Genomic DNA, 22,822 nt, shown 5'->3' on the forward strand with positions numbered 1-22,822 from the left:
CAGGGGAGCTGGGCTGATTTCCATGCTCCAGAGAGCAGCAGGTGAGGCTTTCTGCTAGCTAACACTCCTCCTCTCTTCCTATTTCACTTTCCATTCCAGGCAACCAGCCCCTCAATAAAAGAAGGCTGAGCCTTTCACAACCCTTCCTGATGCCTCCCTGTTGTGAGGCCATGGCGTGCACAGCTACTCTGCAGGCTGCTCCAGCAAGGCTCAGTTTATTCCTCCTCTGGGCCATTACATGCTGAAGAAAAGAATGTGGTGCTGGGCAGGGAAACCTGCAATCATTACTCACTGCTCCCAACTCTGGGGGGGAGCAGGGGGGAGCCTGGGCTGGTTTCCTCCCAGGAATGACAGGCACTGGAAGAGGGGATTTTTTTTAACCACAACTTTTCTGTCATTGTGTTTTGGAGGGCTTGGTTTGCCCCTTGCTGTTTCACAGAGGTGGGGACATGCTGAGGGGCCTGTCACAGGAAAGGTGGGAGAGGAGTTTAGCCATCTCCCAGCTCTTGAAGCCATCAGCCATGGACAAGGCTCAATGGAGAAGATGTGTAGGGAATAAGCAGTGGCCTGGCTACCACCTCCTCCTCTCCAGCACACAAATAGCCAGGGGTCGTGCAGGGACCAGGAGGTTTAAAATGTACCCCCCATCTGTCTCAGGTGATGTACCAGGATTTCTCAGGCTGCAGAGACAGTGGGACTCAGCTGCAGATCTTTGCAAGCCACCCAGCCCTTTCTTGCCTCCCTTCAGCTGCCTGGGGGTGCTGGAGCAGCCAAAGGGAGCTGAGCAAGCGCGTTTTATTCCCTTTGTTCCCTCAGAGCTCCCAACTTTCGCTCCTGTTCCAGACAGTCACTGGCACTTCACCTGCAATTAGCTGGTGACCTGGAAAGTCACCTCACTGAGCCGCTTATGGAATCAAGCCACCGCCAGGAATTAGTGATGTCCTTGGCAAAGGAGACGGTTGCAGCTCTTGGGATTTAGCCCTGAAGGGCCTCATTGTCTCTTTAGTTGTGTCAGGCAGTGTTGACCAGAAACGGTCCCTGGCTTGGGGGGGTTCCTGTTCTCTCGTTAGCGAGCGTGTGCTGCTTCAGGAGAGGTGCCAGCTGGCTGCACACAAAAGTCCCAGGAAACCTCAGAGCATTCAAACAAAACCGGCCTCCTTGCAGAAGTCCCCTCTGAGCGTGCAGATCGTCAGCTCCAGAAAATGGGCTTTTTGGGGGATCAGTTCGGGGGGGGGGGGGGGGGGCGGGGGACTGTGGGTGTCAGGTGTGCTTGGGGCAGGATGAGTGTGCTGGTCTTTGAAGTTGGTCTTTGCAGAGGGATTGCTGACCTGGAGCCTGCCCTGACTTGTATTATACCCATCCATAATCTCCTTTGGCAGGTCTTATGGTACTAAACCCTATCAAGTACTGAAAATCACTTGCAGCAGGGTAGCTACCGCTTCACCCAAGCTTACCAGGTACCCTGGACACTGTAGTGTTGGGCCTTAATCATGAAGACAAAACGATGAGAGGTCCAGACTGTATCAGTCCTAAGAAGAATCAGAGGACAGAAATGACCCAAGACTTTCCAGAGGGAAAAATGTTAAATCCCCAGGTCAGTTTGGCTTTGAATGGTTAAGAGATTTTGTCTTACACAGAGCAAACTATTTTGATGCTGGCATTAATTTGTTTGTTTCCCATCCTGAACTGGGATGGCTTGGTATGTGCCTGCCTTCTTTGGGCTAAGAAAACTGTGTGTTAGCTATAAGATGACCAAAATCTGCCCTGAGATGTCCCAGCCATGAACCAAATGCATCTTCACAGAAGGCTCCAAAATACCCGCACTGAGAAGAGCATTCCTGAAGTGAGGGAGGGTTTCTCTGGCAGTAAGGGAAGGTTTCTCCTCTCACTGTCTAGCCACCTTCCAGCGACCATCAAAAGAAAAGCCAAAGTTCGCTGTAACTGTTTGTTTCCTTCCTCTTTTGCCGCCATCTGATGTCCCACCACTGTGTCGTATTCAACCTCCAGGTCTTATCTACACCACCACATTGCTTATTTATTTGGTGGATCGTGGGTCCAAGTGCAGTTCCTGTTACAAACTGCTGTGAGCCTGGTTTCTTCCCGGGAGGTTCTTATACCTATCTCTGTTGCCAGCTCTTATTCAGGGTTGTCAACTGCTGTCTGGTCCACGTACGCCCCAGGGCTGGAGGGAACCTGTGGCTTGTCCTACTGCAGGCTGCTCCAGCCGGTCTGGCTCTCTGGGCAGGGCTTTTACTCAGCTCATGAGTCCTGCTGGTGATTTTATTTACCATTTGCATTGGAAATGCAGGTCTCCTCCATCCCGGGCTCTGCTTTCCCTGATGACTGCAAATATGGTAAGTTGGTATTTTTCCCAGATGTCAAACAAGTCAGTCTTGACTGAAGGCCCTCCGGATTTAATTTGTCATTACTTTCTATTTAACTGCAGCACATGACAAACAAAGCAGGTACAGATTCTCTTACTGAGGCTCTCCCTCATCTAAGGGCTAAGGGGAGGGGGGTGTTCCTCTTCAACTCCAGAGCCTTCTCACAGGCCTGGAAGCAAAATAGGTAATCAAGACTTGAGATACTTGATATTTCTAAGCGAAACCCCCAAATTACCCCTAATCTAATTCATGGCCTTAAATGGCAACAATCAAGCAGGAAGAAAGCAGCAACCTATTCATCTTCCTTTGTGGGTCATCTTTAAAACACATCTTCTATGAACAAAATTCCCGAAGCATTCACGTAACTGGAAATACCAGCACTCCAGTCCTGTCTGTACTTGAGATTCGGGATGAGGAGCTAATATTAACAGTGCTGAGCCAGCGGCTCCCCTTGGACGTTGCTGTGTGCAATGACTGTGCTCAGAGCAGCCCTGGATGACTTCTGCATAGCCCTTATGCATCACTGAAGGGAAGGATGGCACCTCACACCTGCAGCCAAAGCTCACATCTTGGTTAAAGCCCAGCTGACAATCGTTGGCATCATCAATGACCAGTGAACCTGGGGCTGATGGGTTTATATAAGGGGGTGGTATCACCAGTCTCTTTGTTAGCATCAACCTGTTTGGTGCTAATGGGTTTTGATTCCAGCTCCTCATGAGCTGGGAGAGGATTGTTCTCTCAAATCAGGTGCTCTGCTGCCTCCCTGGAGAACCAGGGTGCTAACCCAGAGAGTGCCTGGGGCTGCGGAACAGCTCAGCTGGGGTGTCCTGCCAACCCGGTGGGGCTTCTGCCTCCCGCTGAGTCACTGCTGTGCCCCACGGCTCTTCTTCACGGGGTGGATTTACATTTTTTGGAACCAGCAGCTCTGGGCTTGGCGTGAGTCAGCTGCCAGGGTGGCTGAGGGTGGAGGAGGCTGGGCGGACCCTCTGCCTGGCTCCCACCAGCCCTGATGCCTCAGCACTGGTGGCACTGGGGGAGAGGCGATGGAGCTGGGCTGCTGCCTGCGGAGCGACTCTGCTTTCGCCTCCGCAGGGAGCTGCCGCCCTCAAGGTGAAAGAGGCCTCAGAGTCAGACGGGCTGCCAGGGACGGCTCGCACGCCTCCCGACATGGCCCCGCCACTCCCATCATGGCGGCGCCGCTTTCAAGATGGCGCCGGACAGCAGCTAGGCGCTTCCCGCCCGGCCACGGGCCACGCTCAAGATGGATGCGCAGGGCGGCCGAGGGAGAGGCGGGGTGTGGCGAGCTGCGGAAGTCGGGTCATGGCAGCGCCGGAAGAATCGTGCGGCGGCCGGGCCGGCGAGGAGCCAGGCCGGGACGCGGCCGGTTTGAGCGGTGTCCGGGGGAGGTGGCGGCGGCGGCGGGACCGCGCGGCCGCCGCCATGTTCCGCTCTGGAGAGGTGAGCTGGGGCGGAGAGGGGGGGTTCTTCTCGCACTCCGCTTATCCCTCCGCCCCGACACCCGGGCGGCCGTTAACTGGAGCTGTAGCGGGGGCTTGGTCTCTGCCGCCGTATCCCGGGTCTGGGGTTGGGATGAGCTGGGTCCATCAGGGATGGGGGCGAAGCGAGAGGGGCTGGAGCCGGCCCTGGGGGTGAGGAGGGGGCGCAAATGGCGGCGGCCAGGCCGGGGAGTGCTGGCGGCCCCTCTTCCCTCGGGGCTCGGCCCGGGCCGCTTGCCGGCGCGGGAAGGCCCTGGGGGTTCGGTTCCTGAGGCGGTCCTGCCAGCTTCTGACGGGGCTGGGTACGGGCAACGAATTTGGGGGTGGGGGAGAGGGTTACAGGGGCTGTGAGGTGGGACCAGCTCCCCACATTCCCTTAGGGAACGCCATAGCGGTAACGCCAATCCGAGCTTTATTAAAGATGGTGCTGAGTCCCAGCTGCGCTCTGGAACCAGCATCCTTGCTGTGGGGCGGGCTGGGTGCTGTGCCAGATCCCTGCCCTACACAGGGCTCTGTGCACCCTGTCACCTGATCAGGTGGGCTTGGGGTGTGATTGCTGGGATGCCTCTTATCACCCCAGTGTTGAAGGAAGGGAGCGTGGGGTGGAGAAGCAGAGGGGCTCTCGTGTCCCCCTTGGAGCCCAGCTGTCAGGCCTATGGTTTCATACAGCTCAGGTGTAAGCATGCTGCAAAAGAGCAATGGGTGATCTGATGCTGGACCGTGGTTTTGTTTGTGTGTGTGTGTATATATATATGCTTATATAATTCTTAAGGTTGGCAAAATAGATGGTACTTTAAGGAAAGATGTAGAAAGAGACTTCGTATTATTTCTAAAGAGTCAGGGACAGTTGCTTTCCCAATTGCAAAGCAGCAGAAGTGGAATGAATGTGAATGTTTTTCTTACCCTCATTCTAAAGTAGCTAGCAGTGAAAGAGTGACTGGAGGCACTGTGGCTTCATATGAAGGTTTGTGCTACCCCCATATTGTCTTACAAGGGAAAGCTTTTGATTTCTTCATGCAGATGGAAGTACTTAGGTTCAAGTGTTTCTGTTTTGTCTCAGTTGATAAATCCTCATGAGACTTGAGGTATCTGCTCTCAAAAGGTTTGCTGAAGCTTCTGAGCTGGTAGCTTTTTTTCTCTTTTTCTTTTTTCTTTTGTTTTTCCTCCCCACAGGAGACTGTAAGTAGGGAGAGCGAGGAGGAAAGTAATGGTGTCAACTTGATGGAGTTCTCAGATGAGATCCTCCTGCACATCCTCAGCTACGTCCCTTGCACAGACCTTGTCCTGAACGTCAGGAGAACCTGCAGGAAGCTCGCAACGCTTTGCCTCGACAAGAGCCTAACGCATACGGTTTTACTTCAGAAAGACTATAAGGTGGGGAGAGTAGCTTGCTGCTTCTGTTAGCTATGAAGACAAATCTGACTTGTGAAAAAATACCAAGAAATAGAACTTTCCGGTGTGCCTGCATAAATGAACTGCTCTTGAATGCTGAAGTCAAATAAACAATAAACTGTTTTATAAAAGCATTTGTTTTCCAGAATGCTTTGTTAGAACAGCTCTGTGCTCCCTTAGTTATATAAAATACCATCAGTGAAAGTGACTTCTCTGTGTTGCTGGAAGCTAAAATGGAAAGTGACTTTCCATTTGTAGCTGTGGTTGTGTAAAGTTACCATTTTCTTAAAGTACATTTTTTCGTGGTGTTGTACAAAAAAAGTTCTTGTGCATGTTGCTGTGAGGCACGAAGTCAGCTGAGCCAGAAACTGTGTATGTGTTAGAACAAAAATAAAGCTCAGGATTGAAGGGTGATATGTTTTATGAGGACTGTGTCACCAAGGGCAGGCAAGGGGAAGCCTCTTCGATGTTTCCAAAAGAGGAAATGGGATGAAGGAGAATGCAAACATTCTTTCAGCCTGAGTTTCCTTAGATAGCTAGTTCTGCTGAAATAGCCTTGCTGTTAGAAAATGGAGATGGTCTGGAACAGCTGGACAGGCTTGGCCTTGCAGTCAGTAACGCAGAACTGCACAGCCTGGGAAGCTAAGAGAAGTGTGATCCTAAGAAGCCAAAGCATGGCAGACCAAGCCAGCTATGGGCCTTATAATAGTTCTTAGACTGTGCAAGCACCCCAAAAAGTTTGAATGAGCCATGTAACCTAAGTGCTAATTGCTCTTATCCCCATCTTCAGATGGGAAACTGAGTCAGTACACACCATTGCCGTATGTCTCATTGAATGTGGTTTTGTTTGAGTACAGGTAAACAAAGACAAAGTGAAGCAGCTGATGAGGGATATCGGAAAAGAGATTTACCAGCTGAACATGGCTGGGTGCTATTGGCTGCCCAGCGGCACTATCGATCACGTAACGCGATGCAAGAACCTGGTAAAACTGAACTTGTCTGGGTGCCACGTCACCTCTCTCCGCCTCTCAAAGATGCTGTCCACGCTCCAGCACCTGCGCTCCCTGGCGATAGATGTAAACCCCGGGTTCGATGCCAGTCAGCTAAGCAGTGAGTGCAAAGCCACTCTTAGCCGTGTCTCGGAACTGAAGCAAACCCTTTACACGCCCTCATATGGTGTTGTTCCGTGCTGCACTAGCCTTGAGAAACTGCTGCTCTATTTTGAGATTCTCGATCGCTCTCGAGAAGGTTTTATGCTCTCTGGGCAGCTAATGGTAGGTGAGAGCAATGTGCCCCATTACCAGAACCTCCGCGTCTTCTACGCCAGGCTGGCTCCTGGCTACGTGAATCAGGAGGTGGTGAGGCTGTACTTGGCAGTGCTGAGTGATCGGACACCTGAGAACCTTCACGCCTTCCTGATTTCTGCCCCTGGTAGCTTTGCAGAGACAGGAGCCACTAAAAACCTCCTGGACTCTATGGCTCGAAATGTACGTCTGGATGCTTTACAATTGCCCAAGGCCTGGATTAATGGCTCTGGGCTCCTGCAACACTTGAAGTTCAACAACCCTTTCTACTTCAGCTTTAGCCGATGCACCTTATCTGGTGGGCACCTGATCCAGCGGGTCATTAATGGTGGGAAGGATCTTAAAAGCTTGACCAGTTTGAATCTCAGCGGCTGCGTTCACTGCCTGGCTCCAGAGTCCTTGTTTCGAAAAGCAGAAGATGACATTGACAGTAGCATTCTGGAAAGCCTGGTAGTGTCTTGCTGCAACTTGAGACACCTCAACCTCTCTGCAGCTCATCACCACAGCTCAGAAAGCATAGGGAATCACTTGTGCCAGCTCCTGTCCAGGCTAAAGCACCTGCTCTCTTTAGCACTACCGGTTTGCTCCATCACAGATGTTGCTGCAAATGTGGAGAAGCCTCCCATGGCGTCTAATCTGGTGCCACAAACACTTGGAAGGAAAGTGCGGATTGGGATACAGACATACCCAAGGAACTTAGCAGACCAGGCAAACCAGAAGATAGAGTCTTCAGTATTTTGGGCGCTGATGGGAAGCCTCCGATTCTTGGAAACCTTGGAAGTCATTGGGTCCAGTTTTTCCTCTGCCATGCCCCGCAATGAGCCAGCAATTCGGAACTCGCTGCCTCCTTGTGTCCGGGCACAAAGTGTGGGGGATGCAGATGTGGCTGCCATTAGCCAGTTGACTTACTTGCAGAGCCTGACCTTAGCACAACTGCCAAATATTCTTACTGGCTCTGGGCTAATTAACATTGGATTGCAGTGCCAGCACTTGCGGACTCTTTCGCTGGCCAACCTGGGCATGATGGGGAAAGTGGTCTATATGTCTGCTCTCATGGACATGCTGAAACACTGCAAGTGTTTGAGAGATCTCAGGTGAGGGGCTGCTGCTGAACATCTCTGTCATATTTGTGGATCTCCAGAAACGTGTGGTTTGTTGTGGCTAGTGTTAACACTGCAAGTGTTCCTGTCCTGGTCAAAAGTAGCTGCAATGGCTTGAAAACTGGGTGTTTTCCTTCCTGACTTGTGGAGAACGGGAAGGCATCTTGTGTTGTCCTTGAGGACTCAGGATATGCCCTTTAACCAGTGTTCTAAGAGCAAAATGTGTCTATGCTGCAACTGCCTTCCTTTTAGATAAGGAAGAGTGGATGTTGCATATTTTGGAGTTAGCAGCCTGTCAGGGCTAGGTTAAATACTACATGCCTCTGCTGACTTTTGGCTTTGTGTACACGTGTATCTCTTAGGTTTCAGGAAAGGAAGGGACTCCTCCAGTGTCTAGATAACGTAGAGCTCTCGGGTTTCCCAATGAGGTATTTTTTCTGCCTTTGGTTTGTATAAAAATCTTGTCTTTTGTTTCCCTTTCTTTTCTTGATAGTATATTGAAAATGTTCCAGGACTAGTTTGTCCTGTTGATGTTCCTTTCTTGGTAGGATCTGATCCTAAATGATGCATAAAGTTGCTTCACAGTAGCCAAAATGTACTTAGGGAAGCAAAGGCTGTGAACTGGGACTGCTCCCTGTAGCAGTCTATATGAGCACAAATGTTATTACTTGAGAAAGATCCTTTTTCCCCCCCTTTACTTTTTCCTTGGCAGTCTGTGTTGGTAAAACTGCTTAGACCTGTCAGCCCCATTCTCACCCTCAGTTCACAAATGGTTCTCAAACACCTAACAGTAGTAACAGCAAGGTGACTCTTTTGATCATAAACACTGTGAGCGTGACTAAAATTACTGCTCGTCAGCTGAGGCTGATGTTTGTGTGTGTGTTCCTGATCTGTTGCGATAGCAAAGGGAGCCAGGGTGGCTAGAACACCTCAGGAGGGTTCTGCATGTCCACAACTTCCCATTTATAACAGACAGGGACTGTGGTGGTCTCTAAGCCAAGGTTTGGCAGCTGTTGGGAATTCAGCTCCTTAATGTCTTGGGTCAGGTGAATGTATCTCTAACCTTTGAGAGACTGTGTAGCCATGGAAGAAGTGGGGTGTGGGGCAGGAGGTTTGGGTGTGCAGAGCAGCATTGTTTCTCTCAGTCTAGGCCTGATGGTTTGCAGAGACTTTGAAATGGAGGCCAAGAGCAATGAAGATGGGAGGCAGCGTAGAGCCCTGAATAAAGGACAAACAAGGGTGTCTCCTTGTAACAGCCAGGTGTTTCAATGTAAGCCATTGCTGTTCTTTCTTGAGTAAAGTCTAAGGGTTTATATAGGCTTATGAGGATTTTAATGGTTACCACTTCCTCCTCAATGTGTAGTTTTATTTTCATCTGACTCATTCTCTGCTGCTTCTACCCTTTTTTTCCTCTCCCCGTTTTCTAGGCCGAGAAACTGGTTTGAGGGGCTATTCCAGAGCAACATTGTCATCTAGCGAGTGAAAGGCAGTACTGCAAGCATGGCTGTCGTTTCACAGAGATTAACCTAGGAACCTGCTGTGAGGTTGTGGGGGCTTTTGTGCTTTTTGTCCTAAACTGATAATGGACCAGTAACACTGTTGAGAAGTTGGACAGACTTCCCATTTCCTTAATATTAAGCAATGGCCCAAAGCCCTCATGAGCTGTTAGGATCTCTTCCAGCAATGTTACCTGGCCAGCAGTTGCAGACTGAGGCTCTAAACCATGATTTATCAATTAACAGGATTAAGTTGCTGAGATACCCCAGGTATTACAAAGTCCTACACAGAGATTATCCAGATCAGATCAGGTCCGACAGCTTGTTATCACCCAGTGGATTAACCTTCTTGGAGCTCTTGGCCTTGCTGACCCAATGACTGGGATTCCCAAGTGCTCTGAGGCTCTGTAGTAAATCTGTACTAAGCTGATTCAGACTCCAGGTGACACTGGCCCGGAGCAGGTTCTGCTTCCTGCAGACTGGTTTCTGGGAGGGAGTCATCCAGTTATGTTGCTGGTTAAAACATGGACCCCTTATTGGTCAGGTGTCATGGTGTCTTCACCATGACATTTTGGTGTCCTACTGTGGGTTGTGATGTAAGATTGCAGATAGCCATGATAGAAAATCCTGTCTGTCTTCTCTGGGCTAAGGTAAAGGTTGGATTGATGGTGGTTTCCCTTGCCATGGGAGAGCAAAGGCTTTGATCTTTTGGAGGGCTGGTTGTGGTCACTGTTGGCTCAGAGGCCCATGTTCTGCATCACCATGTGTGCATTGTGAATTTTTCATGCTTCTCTCTGGGCAATAAACAGAAGATGACCAGTTTGATCAGTGTTTGGCACACCAGAGTGTGAAGTCCCTAAATCCCCATCACCTGCTCAGTGGATGGTAGGTAGCAAAAGCCAGGCTGTGCTCATCTAAAGACCAGACTGGATCTGCTGGTCAGATCTGAGGCTCATCTCACCCAACATGCTTTGTGCAGAACTTGCAGAACCAGGGTTGCTCCCTGTGATGCTGAAATCATGCGGTTTAGGGCCTTTCTGCCTGTTTGTGTCCTTGTCCTTCAGCACACACTGTTCAGGAGCAACCAGCAAGCAGGAGCCCTGAGCTCACTGTGTTGGGTTTGTTGTGCCATACCACTGGCACAGGCAGGTAGCAGGTTATCATGAGTGAACCAGGCAGTGTGTGTGTGTGGGGTACACACACTGGTTGCTCCATTTGCCAGCCCCCCATGAATGTGCTGCCTTCCCTCTTGTCTGAGAGTGGCCTGAAGCATGAATTGCCCATTGACTTGTTTTTGTTTGCTCTTGCAGGCTGGAACAGCCGTACTTCTGTGCGGGCGCCCAGTTCTTCCAGGCACTGAGTCACTGCTCCTCTCTCCAGCGGCTTTGCATCGTCTCCCGGAGTGGGACTCTGCAGTCTGACGCAGTGATGTCATTTATGGCCAACTGCCTTGAGGTCATCATGTGCCACATGTTTATGGGAGAATCTCTTACTGTTTGCAAAAATCTCCAGCAATCTATTGTCCGGAGGTGAGTGCGGAAAGGGGTTGATGTGGGATTTCGGGAGCTGTTGAAGATTCATCTCTCTTTCCTTGCTTGCCAAGGTTTATATGGCTTGGAGCACTTGTTCCAAGAAGCTAATAGGTACTGTGTAACCACTTGGCATGTGGACTAGCCTCTTATTTTAATAGGAGTGAATCAGTGAAATATTTGAAGGTATTATATGAATTTTTGATTCCGTTCCCACCCATGTTCTCTGCAGTTCCGTTGGCAGAGTTGAAGTTCTGGATGTAAAGCTCCATCATAAATCAAATGACACTTTTCATGTAAACAAAACATCTGCCGACATTTTAAGAGCTGAGAGATTTGACCTTGAAGCTTTCCTCCTTTCCCACAAGTGACTAAGATAATTCTCCATCCTCTAATCAGTTGTAAATGTCACTTACTGATAATCCCCTGGCAGCACAATTCAAAGCCTTTAAAGGGTTGTTGTGAAGGGTTTTTCTTTTGGAGGGGGGTGCATGGGGAGAGAATCAGCACAAACTGCCTTTGCACGCGTTTTGCTTGGCCCCTTGCAGTGTTCTGAGGCTCACGTGGTGGGAAACGTTTGTGTGTGAGCCGTGAACTGCATCTGAAAAGAGAGCTTTTAATTACACTTGGCATTTTGAAATCTTCTAGTAGTGGCAGTCATCTTACAAAATATTTCCCATGCAACAGACTTTCCATTATTATTATTATTATTATTTTTTTCCTAGAAGGGCTTTTCTCTGCCTTCAGTCTGTTTTCTTTGTCACCTACTGTTGCTTTGCCCTGTGAAGCTGTAATAAAAATTTCAAATCACACGGCATTATTACTGCATCCTAAAGGGTGCTCCTCCTCCCCCCCCTCCCCAGCTTTTCTCCAGCTTCATCCTGACTTATTACACTTGGCTTGTTTCCGCGGATCGAATCCAGAAGAGCCTATGACTGTATTAGCTACCTACCCAACTGCACATGAGGTTGTTTGTTACAGCCTCTGAAAGGCTCTGTGTCCTTCTGGGATAGCGATTGTTGGAAACATCTAAGCAAATTCCTTCTGATGTGACAAGGATTCTTTGAGTTTGGTTTTCACAGGGCTTCCTATCTGTAACAAAGGTTTCTCAGTGGATTTCAGTATCGCTTCAGGGTTCCTTAGGAAGAACCAAGGACCTGCAGTTCCCATTTTTTATTTTGCTCTCCCCTCTGAGATGCCGTTGCAGCGCTGGCCAACATCTTAATGTCCGCTTACTGAGCAGAAATCTGCTGTTCTGCAGTCTTTTCTCCCTCTTTTTTTCCTCTGTCATGGACAGATTCTCTCTACATTCTGTACCTCTTAATAATTTAAACCTTGGGAACTTTCCAAAGAGCAGCTGATGCCTTGTGGAAATGTTAAAAACTATTTTTATATTTAGCAACAGTTCTGGCTGTCATACTATTCTTCTTCTTTTGTATTTTATTAATAGAGACGTGTATGAAAAAGGGATTTTTGAAGTATATGGGTTTTTTTTCCTTTTTTTTTTTCCGAAGAGAGCATCTGCTCCCACTGCAAGTTCTACACCTGAAGTCATAATCCTCTATGACATTGTAATTGGTGGCTCTGGAAACGATTTTGATGTCACGTAAGATTATGACTTCAGGAGGAGGATAAGCAGTGGGAGCAGATGCTCTCCTAAGCAACAAAGATCCCGTTCTCATGCAACTGCCTCTAGTAATAAAATGGAAGGAACAAAATACAGACAATGATGTGTAAGCAAAGCCTGGAGTCTTCCACAAGCCATCAGTGAGTCTTTAACCATGTGACTTCTCCAGTGATCCCATTTTCATCCTCGTGCAAATGTGCCCTCAGATGAGGTCAGGAATTGACTTTCCCTTGACTGCTTTTTTGTCTGCTCCTCCAAGGGCAAAGCAACATGCAGTAAAATCTGTGTGTGAGCCAGTTCCCTGCTTAAACCTGTAGGTAAGGCTCGAATTCACACAGCACAGCTTCCTCTCAAAATGTGGTGCTAGTGTCCCTTTAATCCAAGTTTTTAATTGGAAGAGCCCATTGGGCAGCAAGTTTGAAGTTGTGTATCCTTGTGGCAGACTGAAATAAGGTGATTTATCTTTTTTTGTTGTTAGTTTCTTTTTGAATGTGTGCAGGTGCTGTGTATGTGTGTAAAACATGGAGAGTGGGTGGGAAGGAGGAGGTGAGGGCAGGGGAGGCCTTTCTTTGTTAGCTCCTTTTCTTGAGCTGGGGGAATCGATCTGTGTTCCCCTGGCCCTATTAAGGGCTAGTTCTTATTTTAGAGCTATGGAGATGGCTGCTCTCAGCTTAAACAAGACCAAGTGATTGGTAGTTTTGAACAGGGGGGATGGGGCCAAATTGACATCAGTTCTCCCAGTGCCTCTGAAAACAGAAATGCAAGCGGGAACTGGAAAAGCCTGGAGCTGGATATGCACCAGTGGTTTGCTGTGGGCAGGAGAGCTGGGAGAGTTTGGAAATGCAAGCTACTGGAGTGCAGTCCTTTTTCAGATGTGGATGTACATGAAGTTCTGGATCGTGGAAGAGGCTGGGACTGATTTGTGGAGAATAGACGTGTTTCAACTGCTGAGTTGTACTGGAAGATGGTGTGTACAGGGTGTGGTGACAGGAGCTTGGGTGTTACATCTTCTGCATCACACTGATGGCTTAAAGCCTGAACCAATTCTCAAACTCTTCCCTCTGACCGTAAAAATAAAGATAATATTATGTATTTCTGATCTGCTGGCTTAAAAAAAGAGTTGTTCTCATGTCTGTTGGTCTTGTGACAGCTCAAAACCAGGCCCTGTGGTGACCAGCTTTCTTGTGTGCAGTGTTCTGGTTGAAGTTTGCTGCTGTTTGGGACAGATTGCTTTACGTATTTAAGTCATTAAAAGCCTCTGATTCAGTTCTGCCTCTTTTGCAATGAAACACAGTAAGCAGAACAGCACTCATCTGGAGCCCTCATCAGCAAACAAGAGGCTTGCAAGGGCAAGGTCTCCTCTGAGCTTTAGAGAAGACTGTTTCCCTCTGGGCAGATAAATCATTGCAGTGTTTTTCTTTATTCTTTTTTCTTCTATGTGGATGGGAGGGGCAGTCTCCTTTATGGTTAGGGAGATACTCTGTGCACATAAGAAGGGCTTAGTGGTTAGAGTGGGAGATGTGGCTTGAGTGATCCATATCGACTTCCCTGATCTTCCTCAGATTTCACATGTGACAGTGGTCTAGTCTCAGTTTCTCTGTAAAACGACGTTTTCTTTCCTATCACATGGTGCTCAGCTGCTGCTACGCTTCAGATGGGAGCAGATCTGTCAAACACAATGTTTTCCCTTTTATGCTTGGACCCCAACTTTGCCAAGTGCTTAGCTCCAAGCACGTGTTGCCTTTGTGTAAATAACTCTTCTGTTCAAACCACTGCAGCACTCACTTCAGAAACACTGAAATACCACAATCTGGGGGACCTGTCCTTGCAGGCTCAAGCGTGACCTGGGACCTGTTGTGGTGCAAAGAAGCTGCTTTGCAGAAAAGGGAGATTTGCTGCTTGTTTTTGGGCTGAATCGCGGTGCTGGGATTCCTTTTAAGTGCTTGCAGAGAGCTGATGTGTCCCGAGTCGTGTCCGAGGGGGACGTGGTGTGCTTCGAACCTCTTTCCCTCTATACTTCCACGGTTATTTTGTGAAACAGTCAGTAGATGGAGCTGTGACCTACGGAAGGTGTCCCACTGCTTACTGACGTGCTGCATGCTAAATAACCCTATATATGCGCCTGTATTTCTCTGCCCCAGAAATCTTGCGGCCAAGGAATTTGGGTGACTTCAGGGTTGTGCAGCTGCACGGTGTGGTTAGTGGGCACTTCACAAATGTGCAGGATAAGTTGCTTTCCTGGTGACACTCACCAGCAGAGAACAGGAGATGGGAAATGCTTTGGCAAATATCTCCTTGGCTTCAAGGACAGATTTTATTTTCCAGCCTGTTCCTTTAGAATTTTGTCAGGTTTAGCTTAAGCTTTAAGGACAGCTTCTATCATTGTAATAGCTTCAAGGACTTCACAACACCAGACAATGCAAGCCTGTGAAAAGTCCTTGAAAAAAACACTTTGGGAAAGATCAAGAAAGCAGCAGTAAAATCCCACCAAAACACCAAAGCAAAACAACAAAAATCTCTGAGAGCATGATGTCATCAGGGATTCTTTGTGCATGGGGGGAAAGTGTCATGGCATAGTGGTGAGCTGTGATTTATAAAAATGCAATCTAAGTTAAGCCACGGTAGAGAGCGTGGTCAGGAAGTGAAAGGTTGTGGTGCAGCTGAAGTGTGTTTTGGGGAGGTGGATGGGTACCTGGATTCAGCTGCTCACGTCTCCTGATAGCACCATTTTCATCTCTTGGGGTCTGATAGCTGTTGGGAAAAGGTGTGAGGGTCCTGGTGCAGCATCCCTCAAGAGCTGCAGGGTGGAGAGTGAGACCCACCAGTCCCAGCTCAAGCTGTCTGGCCCAGTTCCCTTGGCCATGCTGACTACCTGGCTCCAGTAAATGGCTTTGCAGAGTGAGTGTGCAACTCAGGTGACTGTGAGGGCTAACCAGTGCTGGAAAGTGCAGAGGACTTTACTGTTTTGGACAATCTGCCTGTTCTTGGGATCCAAGACCCAGAGAAAGAAACACTAATTTAACCTTCTTTCTGCCCATGTCAGGTAGGAGCAAGGCTTAGTTTAAAGATGGTTTCACAATAGGACTCCTGCCACTTTCCAGGAACAGCTATTTCAGGCTGAATTATATCTTACTGTTCAAGCTTTGTAGCATTACCTAAATTTTCCCCTGCCTATTATTGTCCTTTTTTTTTTTTTTTAACATGAAACTCTTGGCTGGATCTTACCTTCTCTTAAACTGCTGATTCCAGTGGCCCTATGTGGCTGTGGCACCCTCCTGGGATTCAGTTGCAGAAATAGTGCTTCCAGGTGGGAGCATGGAGGTGAAACCAAGTATTTGGAAAGTGCTGAGTGAGCATTTAGCACAGGACTGAACTACACAAATGAATTTTTGCTCACCTCAGAGCTAAGCTTTCCTCCTCCCTTGTTGCTATTTCCCTGGATATCCCTGCAATATTCCTCTTGCCTGGATTCTCATTGTGGGCTCATCCTCAGAGAAGCCTTTTTGGGTAACCCTTTTCAACTGTTAGATGGGGTGGGAAGGGGCTGTGAGGGCAGTAAGTGAGTACAAGATCATCTTTGAATTCCACAGGGTCATCCAGCATCCCTCCTGCACTGCCCACCTGACCCGTGCAATTGCACTGACACTGCAGAAAGCAGGTATTACTACCCAGGGCTTATTTGAGATTTTCAAGCTGGTTTTTCATCCTTTTACCACCTTCTCTTCCTTCTGACCTTGAAAAAGCCCCTCTCAGTGCACTGCTGGCTTTCCTGGATCCCAGAGCCAGCAGGGTAGCTGCCAATCCCACTCCGCTAGCCTAAGCATGTTGTGGGCTCAGGCCCTGCGTCTGATTGCAGAAGACTTAATGTATCGCTAGGCTGGTGTAGTGAATCATTAGCATCCTGTTCCAGCTTTCATTGTCTGTTTCATTTCCTGCTCTTAGAAACCCCTGAATCATTCTGTCACAGACTGAATAACAAACTGCATCCTTGTCAGCTTGTGTTACCCAAGAATTCGTTGGCTGGCTTGGCAAAGGCTGATTGTGCTTGAGGTGTGGCCCGGACACCTTTACTTCTTCCAGGGATGTTCTTTATGGGTGGGTTCAAATACTTTACAAGCTGGCAATGCTTTGTGGGACCATCCCTGATTTGGCATATTAATATATTGACATTTTTTTTGGGGGGTAACAACATATCCTTTTCTTAAATGCATTCCTGTGGCTGACCAACTGTCTTGTTCTAACTGCTAGCTCATGTGTTTTGAAGGGAATTCAGTCCTGAAACCTTCCTTGGCATGTAGGATTGGTTTGTACATTAAATGGGTTTCAAGCAGTGTCCTCCTCCCTCTCTTGGCTGAGAAAAAATATTGGAATAGTGCTGTCGTGCTTTCTCTTCATGAGGGTGTAAAAGGCTGAACGGAAGCATTAACTGCAGCTTTAAAGCATTTCCATAGTAAAATAAATCTAATTGAGCAGTTATTGCAGTAGCTTTTTAATTTGTGGAAGAGATTAGGAAATAACTTTCAGCTTGCTCTGGCAGAGCACTCCCCTAGGACGTGTCCTGGGCGCTCTGGCATCGCTCTTTGGGTTCTTATTCCCTCCCCCTCTAATTGTCCGGTCACATTTGACTGATGTGGAGTTCAGCTGGCAAAATAATGTAAGAACCTCAGTCTGCAAGCATGTTTGATAGAAACCTCAGCTCCAGGGAGAAGCAGTGCAGTGTCATTCATGCCTTACAGAGGGAAACCACAGTTCTGAGGTGTAATTTGCCTACGCTGGGGATGAGTCTGATGTGTATTGCTCCTTCCCTGTGATGTGATGCTGCATTGAAGGCAACGGGAGTGTGTTGTGTGCAAATGACTTCAAGGCCCATCTGCACCCCTTTAAGATGGGAGGGAATGTGATGATGGGATTTAAGGTGAGGGGAAATTGCAGGCCTGAGGAGAATGCCTGTTTGTAGTTTGTCTGTGTAGATTTGAGAAGATGGAAGACACCCTTAAAGTAAAATACTTGATGGAGGAAATAGTTATTGTGTGGAGCTAAGAGCAACCTGAGGAATCACAACACTTCCCAGGGAAGTTTTGAATTCTGTTTCTGAGATTGAAAGGTGAAGTCTGCTGGGCACTGGTACTCTGGCAGGGCTGGGAGTCAGAATGGGCATAGGGAATGGGTGTTCTTTAGAGTCAGTGCACGAAGGCTTTGGACCCCTCGTGAGAGACTTCTTGGGGATGAGTAGGGAAAAGAAGTCCTCCCTGCTCATGGAGGGAAAGGGTCTGGGGGTCTTCTACCCGCAGTTTCTTTAGCATGGCTGGAAGGTGCTCTGGAGAAGCTTCACTTTTATGCTCTTGGCAGTCGCTGTACAGGAGGAGGGCTTTTGCAGTTCCCTGGTACTGAGTTCAGGGCACGGCCAGTGGAACAAATTTTAAGTGTATGTCTGATCTTCCTGAAAAGATGAGAAAAGTGTGTGTATGTCTGTTGGGTCATGCCACTTGTCAGCTGCTCCCACTTCTCCTGGCACTTCCTCTGTTCCACCATGCCATGCTTCAGGGATGGGAGTTTCCAGCCTGGCTCAGGTACGCTGGCCTGAGCTTTCAAGACAGATGCCACATTTGAACTTTCAGATGTGAGCAAACCTTCTAGTGAAAACAAACTTGTGCTGTTCCTGGCAGAGGATTAACAGGGGTTTTGTGCATGTGGGTAACGGAGCTTGTGTACCTGGCAAAAAGCAAGGCACTCTGAATTCCCTTCTCTTGGAAGACTTGCTTTTCTCCAGAAACAGCTCAGCAGCCTGTGAGGGAAGTCTAAATAGAGGGGGAGAAGGTGTGTGACTGCTGCAGAGATTGATTTGCATTTGTGAGAGTCCTGCAGACTGGAGTCCACATCTGCTCTGTGCCCACCGTGCTCTGTTCCCTCAAATCAAGCTTCTCCTGGTTTCTTCCCTCGATTTCCCCCTCTAAAGCCTTATTTCCCATAAACTCATTCTCAGTTTGTGGAGTGAAAAATCCTGGCCCTGATCCACTCCTGATACACTGTATTTCCTCTTTTATCTGGTGTGTACTACTGTTGTTGCCAGTGCTTAATTATACCACCTCGTGTGCCCTTCCTCCTGCTTGCCAGCTTTTGTGCAGTGGGATGTGCTGAAACATCTGGATTTGGGAATAGGCTTTTCTTGGGTCTCTCTGGAAATGTCGGGGGAAATACGTTCTTTAGTCCCAAATGCAGCCTTATTCTTTCCTGACTGGTAAGAGAAGGTAAGTTTGAGTTGTCATCTTCTGGGGTCTGCAGTGCAGAGTCACAGTGGGGCAGCATCCATCCTTACAGGCTGGCTGGTGAGATTCTCCTGCGGCTTTGGGCTGCCCTTTAGCTCTATCAGCAGGTGGAGTCCTGGGGACTGGCCTCTCTAGAGAGGTATGGCTGAAAACACACACTGAGAGTGTTTGCCAGGAGATAACTGCATTCCAGGGAGTGACTCTTTTGTCTTGCTAAAATCGAGGAAACCTGATCAAAGTGCAGCCTTGCTTTTAGACTTTTTCTCTCTCTTTTTGACTTTGTCCCTGACCTACATATTGGATCCTGCCACGCTGTTTGGAAGTAATTGAGACTGTAGTGTTAGGCTATTTACCAAGCTGTTCACTTGAAAATAACCTTACTGTGTCCAGTCCACACCTGTTCTGGGATTATTTTGGAGGCAAGTAGCAAATCAGCATTAACCCTTTCGGCCACCCACAGCCTGTTCAAGATGTAGCTGTCGAGCAAGGTTACACCTCAGCTACCACCAGGAGGAATTTGTGACACAGTGTGTGCTCTGCTCTCCGTTTTCCAGCTCTGTGGATGATTTCAGCCAGCTGCTGAAGCCAGGCCCACTATGTGTCCACATCCAAATGAGGACACTTCAGAGATCTCCTTGTAAAAGTTCCTGCTGGGTGGTTGTTGGTTTGGTGTTGAGTCTGCTGGACCAGAGGCTGTGGTGGAAAATATGCGTGGAGGGGTCTTTTCTTTGTTATCCTGGTGGTTGTTTCTGATTAAAGGGTATGTTTTTAAGGGGCTGCTAGTCAGTTGCCTAGAAAACTTGCTTTCATTTAATTAATCATGATGAGTTTAGTCTGGAGGTTTTGTAGGAGAGAGCAAGCAAACATATCCTTGGCGGCTTTGCCTTGGAAAAAAAAGCAGGGTTTCATGTCTGAAACTGCAGCTCTTTTGTCTCCCCAGGTCGACATCCTCCTCTGTCCTTCGGGTTTTAATTTTACAAGCCATGTGCTTGCAGAGGTAGATCCAGTTTGAAGTCCATCCAGGTGTGGAATGAGGAAAGAACCGTCAAGAAGATTACAGGAGCTATTCTGCAACTCATTAACTCAATCTCTTCCCCTTCTTGTTATCTCCTCCCCATGCCTGGGGCCTTTCAAACTAGTGCTCTAAGTGCTTCTCACTTAATCTAGCCCACCTGGACAGGTGGATGAAGAAAGGAATTGCCTTCCGGGGAAGGACTAAAGGAGCAAGCATTGCAGAGGGAGTCTGCTTTTGGGAACTGCTAATCCCAGTTTAACATTATGACAGCTGCTCGTTAAAATCAGGGTGTTTTTTAACAGGCAGTTAGAGGAGAGGCTTTGCACGCACATTTAGCAGAGAATAATAGTGAGCCATGTGCATTTGATTTTTTTTTTTCCTTAAATCACACAAATTGTACATGGAAAGAATTCTCCGGTGTCAACTTGCTGGGGTATGGAATTTACAAGGTTTGCAGTAACATACAGTTTCCTGTTGAGGGGGAAAGAAAATTACAAAGCTTTCTTTTTTTTTTCTTCTTTTTTTTTTTTTAATTTTTTTTTTAAGATCAAGTTCAAACCTCTCACATAAATCCAGCCTCTTTGGAAGGTATGCTTACTGTGGGGTTTTTCAGTTGTCTTGGTGGCAGATTGTCATGTAAACCTGTCTAGGTTCTCATTTTTTATAGCTACATGTAAAGGCTGCTTATAAACTACAATTTTGTATATGGTGAGAAGGCAGCATGCAGATCTAATTTGGGAGAGTCTATATACAAAGAAAGAAGCAGAGGTTTCTTTGCCTTGGGGAGATGGCTGTTTCTTTCTAGCTGAACTTCAGTAAACTTGTTCTATTAACATGATTTTCTCTGCAGGACTGTGGTGTTGGATAAGAAACGTGAAGAGCAGAGGCAGAGGAGGGACTATCAAAGAGAGATTTGTTGTATTTTATGTAATTTCACTGCAGACTTTACCAGCTGCCTCCCAGATCAGTGATTATTCGCTGGTTGATTTCTTGTGGGCAGCGCTGTGGAAGTAGGAAACTGCTCAGCTCCTACACAAGCCCCCAGATCCACTCAAGGAGCGGTGGTGTCCTTTTCTGATGGCCCTTCAGGCATCAGGCATGAAGGGCAGGTCTGTGATGCAGAAAGATATAAAATTGCCCTGGGTGGTTTTGTCCCTGGCAATCTTTACTCCTGCAGCTACTTCGGTTCAGGCAAATTAATTCAGCTCACCAGGACTGAGCAACTAGCCTCAGAATGGGAGTTCCTCTGCTACGATTTTGGCAGCCCTACTCCAAGTCATTTATGGATGGGAACATCCTTTCTGTCTCCCTGGGAAATGCCAGAGTCTCATGGCCTTTTCTTCAGCTACCAGAGGATTTTCATGTGTTTCCAGCAGCCGAATCTCCAGCTATTCCCTCTTTGTCTTACACAAATCTGGCTGTTTCAGGGCTAGAGATGAGCTGGGAATTTTCTGGACACACACATCTGCATGAGAGGTTGGTTGAGCAGTGAACTCCTCTTTTGACCCAGCACGACTTGGTTCAGCCCCAAGGGACTGATGCTGCCAGTTTGACTCTGCATCCTTTAGAGTGATAATGAACAGTCACAGGGTTCAGAGGAAGCATCTTGGTGGCATGGGGCTAATAGTCACAAGTCTTTTAATCTTCAGGGTGTAACTCTTAAGCTGTAGCATAACTTCCCTTTACCTCTCAGTTTTTAAAGACTGAGCTCTTGTTATGCTACACTGAGTAATGCTATTGCTCTTCCCCACATTCCCTTACTCACCAGGCTGCTATCATGTAGAGTACTTGCTGATGGGGGCTTGGACTCTTTTTCTGTGGCTCTTTTTACACTGTGTAAATGCCCTTAACTTTTGCTGTTCTCTTCCTCTGCTCTGTAGCTACAACCCTTCTGCTCCTCTCTCACATTGTCCTCTCAGGGCTCTCACTGGCTTAGGTGTGGGATTTGTGCTGGAAGGCAGAACCTGTGATGGGGTGTTTGCATGGAGACCTGGGAGAGCAGGAGGAGGATGCAGGTTTCCCTAAGAGGGGACCAAGAGGCTGAGGCTGTTGATCAGAAACTGGTACCCCAAATTCAAGCAGCTGACAGGGATGCTTGTGGTAAATTCCTGTGGTGCCAAGACAGGTTTTCTGCAACTTGGATTAAGAAGGAGGCAGCAGTGTGTGTGTGTGTGTGTGTGTGTGTGTGTGTGTGTGTTCATGCACACTTAAATGCTTATCTGCAGATCTGAGCTTTCTAAACTGGCTTGTGCTCTAATTGCTGAGTGTAGGCTCTGCATGCTGAACAGCCCAGCCTGAAGTGATAATCCCAGCCTCATCCCCGAGGGAATGCCTGGCAATGCTCTGCCCTGATTTTCTTAATGGCTCTGCAACTTGCTGCTGGTTTGTAGGTGGTTTAAATGTTATCTCAGCACCTTGCCCAGTTTGGGCAGAGCTCTCAGGATCTCTGGTCCTCTAAGAATACCTGTATGTTGTGATTTTATCTTTTAAAAACTTACTGCTCCCTTCCCCTCTTAGACTGAATTTGAGCTTCTCAGCTCAACAGACTCACTGAAAAGGGACGTACGCCCAACCTCCACTCCCTGCTTCCACACAGGAGAGTGGGACATCCAGCTGCCCCTCCTGCCTCCTCTGAACATCCCTGCATGATCTGTATCCGTGCAATCCCCTTCCCCTGCACCAGAGAACTCGTGTTTCTCCTCACCTGATAACCTGTGTCTGATTTTAGTTTCCAGGCAGAGCGTCCTGCTTTAAACGTCGTCATTTTCCCTCTGCTTCATGAGGACTTGACAGAGGTCATCAGAGACGTCCCCATGCGGCACCTGGATGAAATTACCTTGTTTAAAAGCAGAGTGGCTGAGGAACCTCCCAACCTGTGGTGGTGACTGTCACAGCGTGGAAAGGACGGTCAGCATGAACACCTGAAACAGCTTCTTGTTGGCCTGGATTCTCCACCTTCAGCTCCTGGCCACCTCACTGGATTCTGCACAATCACTTGACATAGGTGCAATTGCAAAATAAATTAAAAAAAAAAGGCAAGCTGGTTCTTTGCAGTGGGGAAACATCTATTGGATATTGCTTGCATCTGAAAATCCTGTCTCAAAGGCTTCTGGAATCTGCTGAGTATTTCCTTGCAGTTAATATGAAATGCTTTGTTATTTTACTGAAGTTAAAGGTAAGAGAAACTGACTTAATGATGCTGTTTCCCCTGTG

The 22,822-nt window shown here is 47.9% G+C and overlaps 1 protein-coding gene across 1 annotated transcript; it reads left to right on the top strand.

The window, feature by feature from the left end:
• Positions 1-3,551: 3,551 nt before the first annotated feature.
• Positions 3,552-22,511, top strand: FBXL18 (F-box and leucine rich repeat protein 18; the record flags this gene model as incomplete). Its single annotated transcript, XM_084270906.1, is given in 7 exon segments — positions 3,552-3,626; positions 3,628-3,667; positions 3,670-3,842; positions 5,054-5,254; positions 6,130-7,670; positions 10,483-10,701; positions 22,338-22,511. Coding segments are annotated over 7 exon segments (2,406 nt in total). The 3' UTR covers positions 22,495-22,511.
• Positions 22,512-22,822: the final 311 nt, after the last annotated feature.

The sequence above is a fragment of the Gallinula chloropus genome (assembly GCF_964237585.1).
Source record: "Gallinula chloropus genome assembly, chromosome: 15".
Taxonomy (NCBI): Eukaryota; Metazoa; Chordata; class Aves; order Gruiformes; family Rallidae; genus Gallinula; species Gallinula chloropus.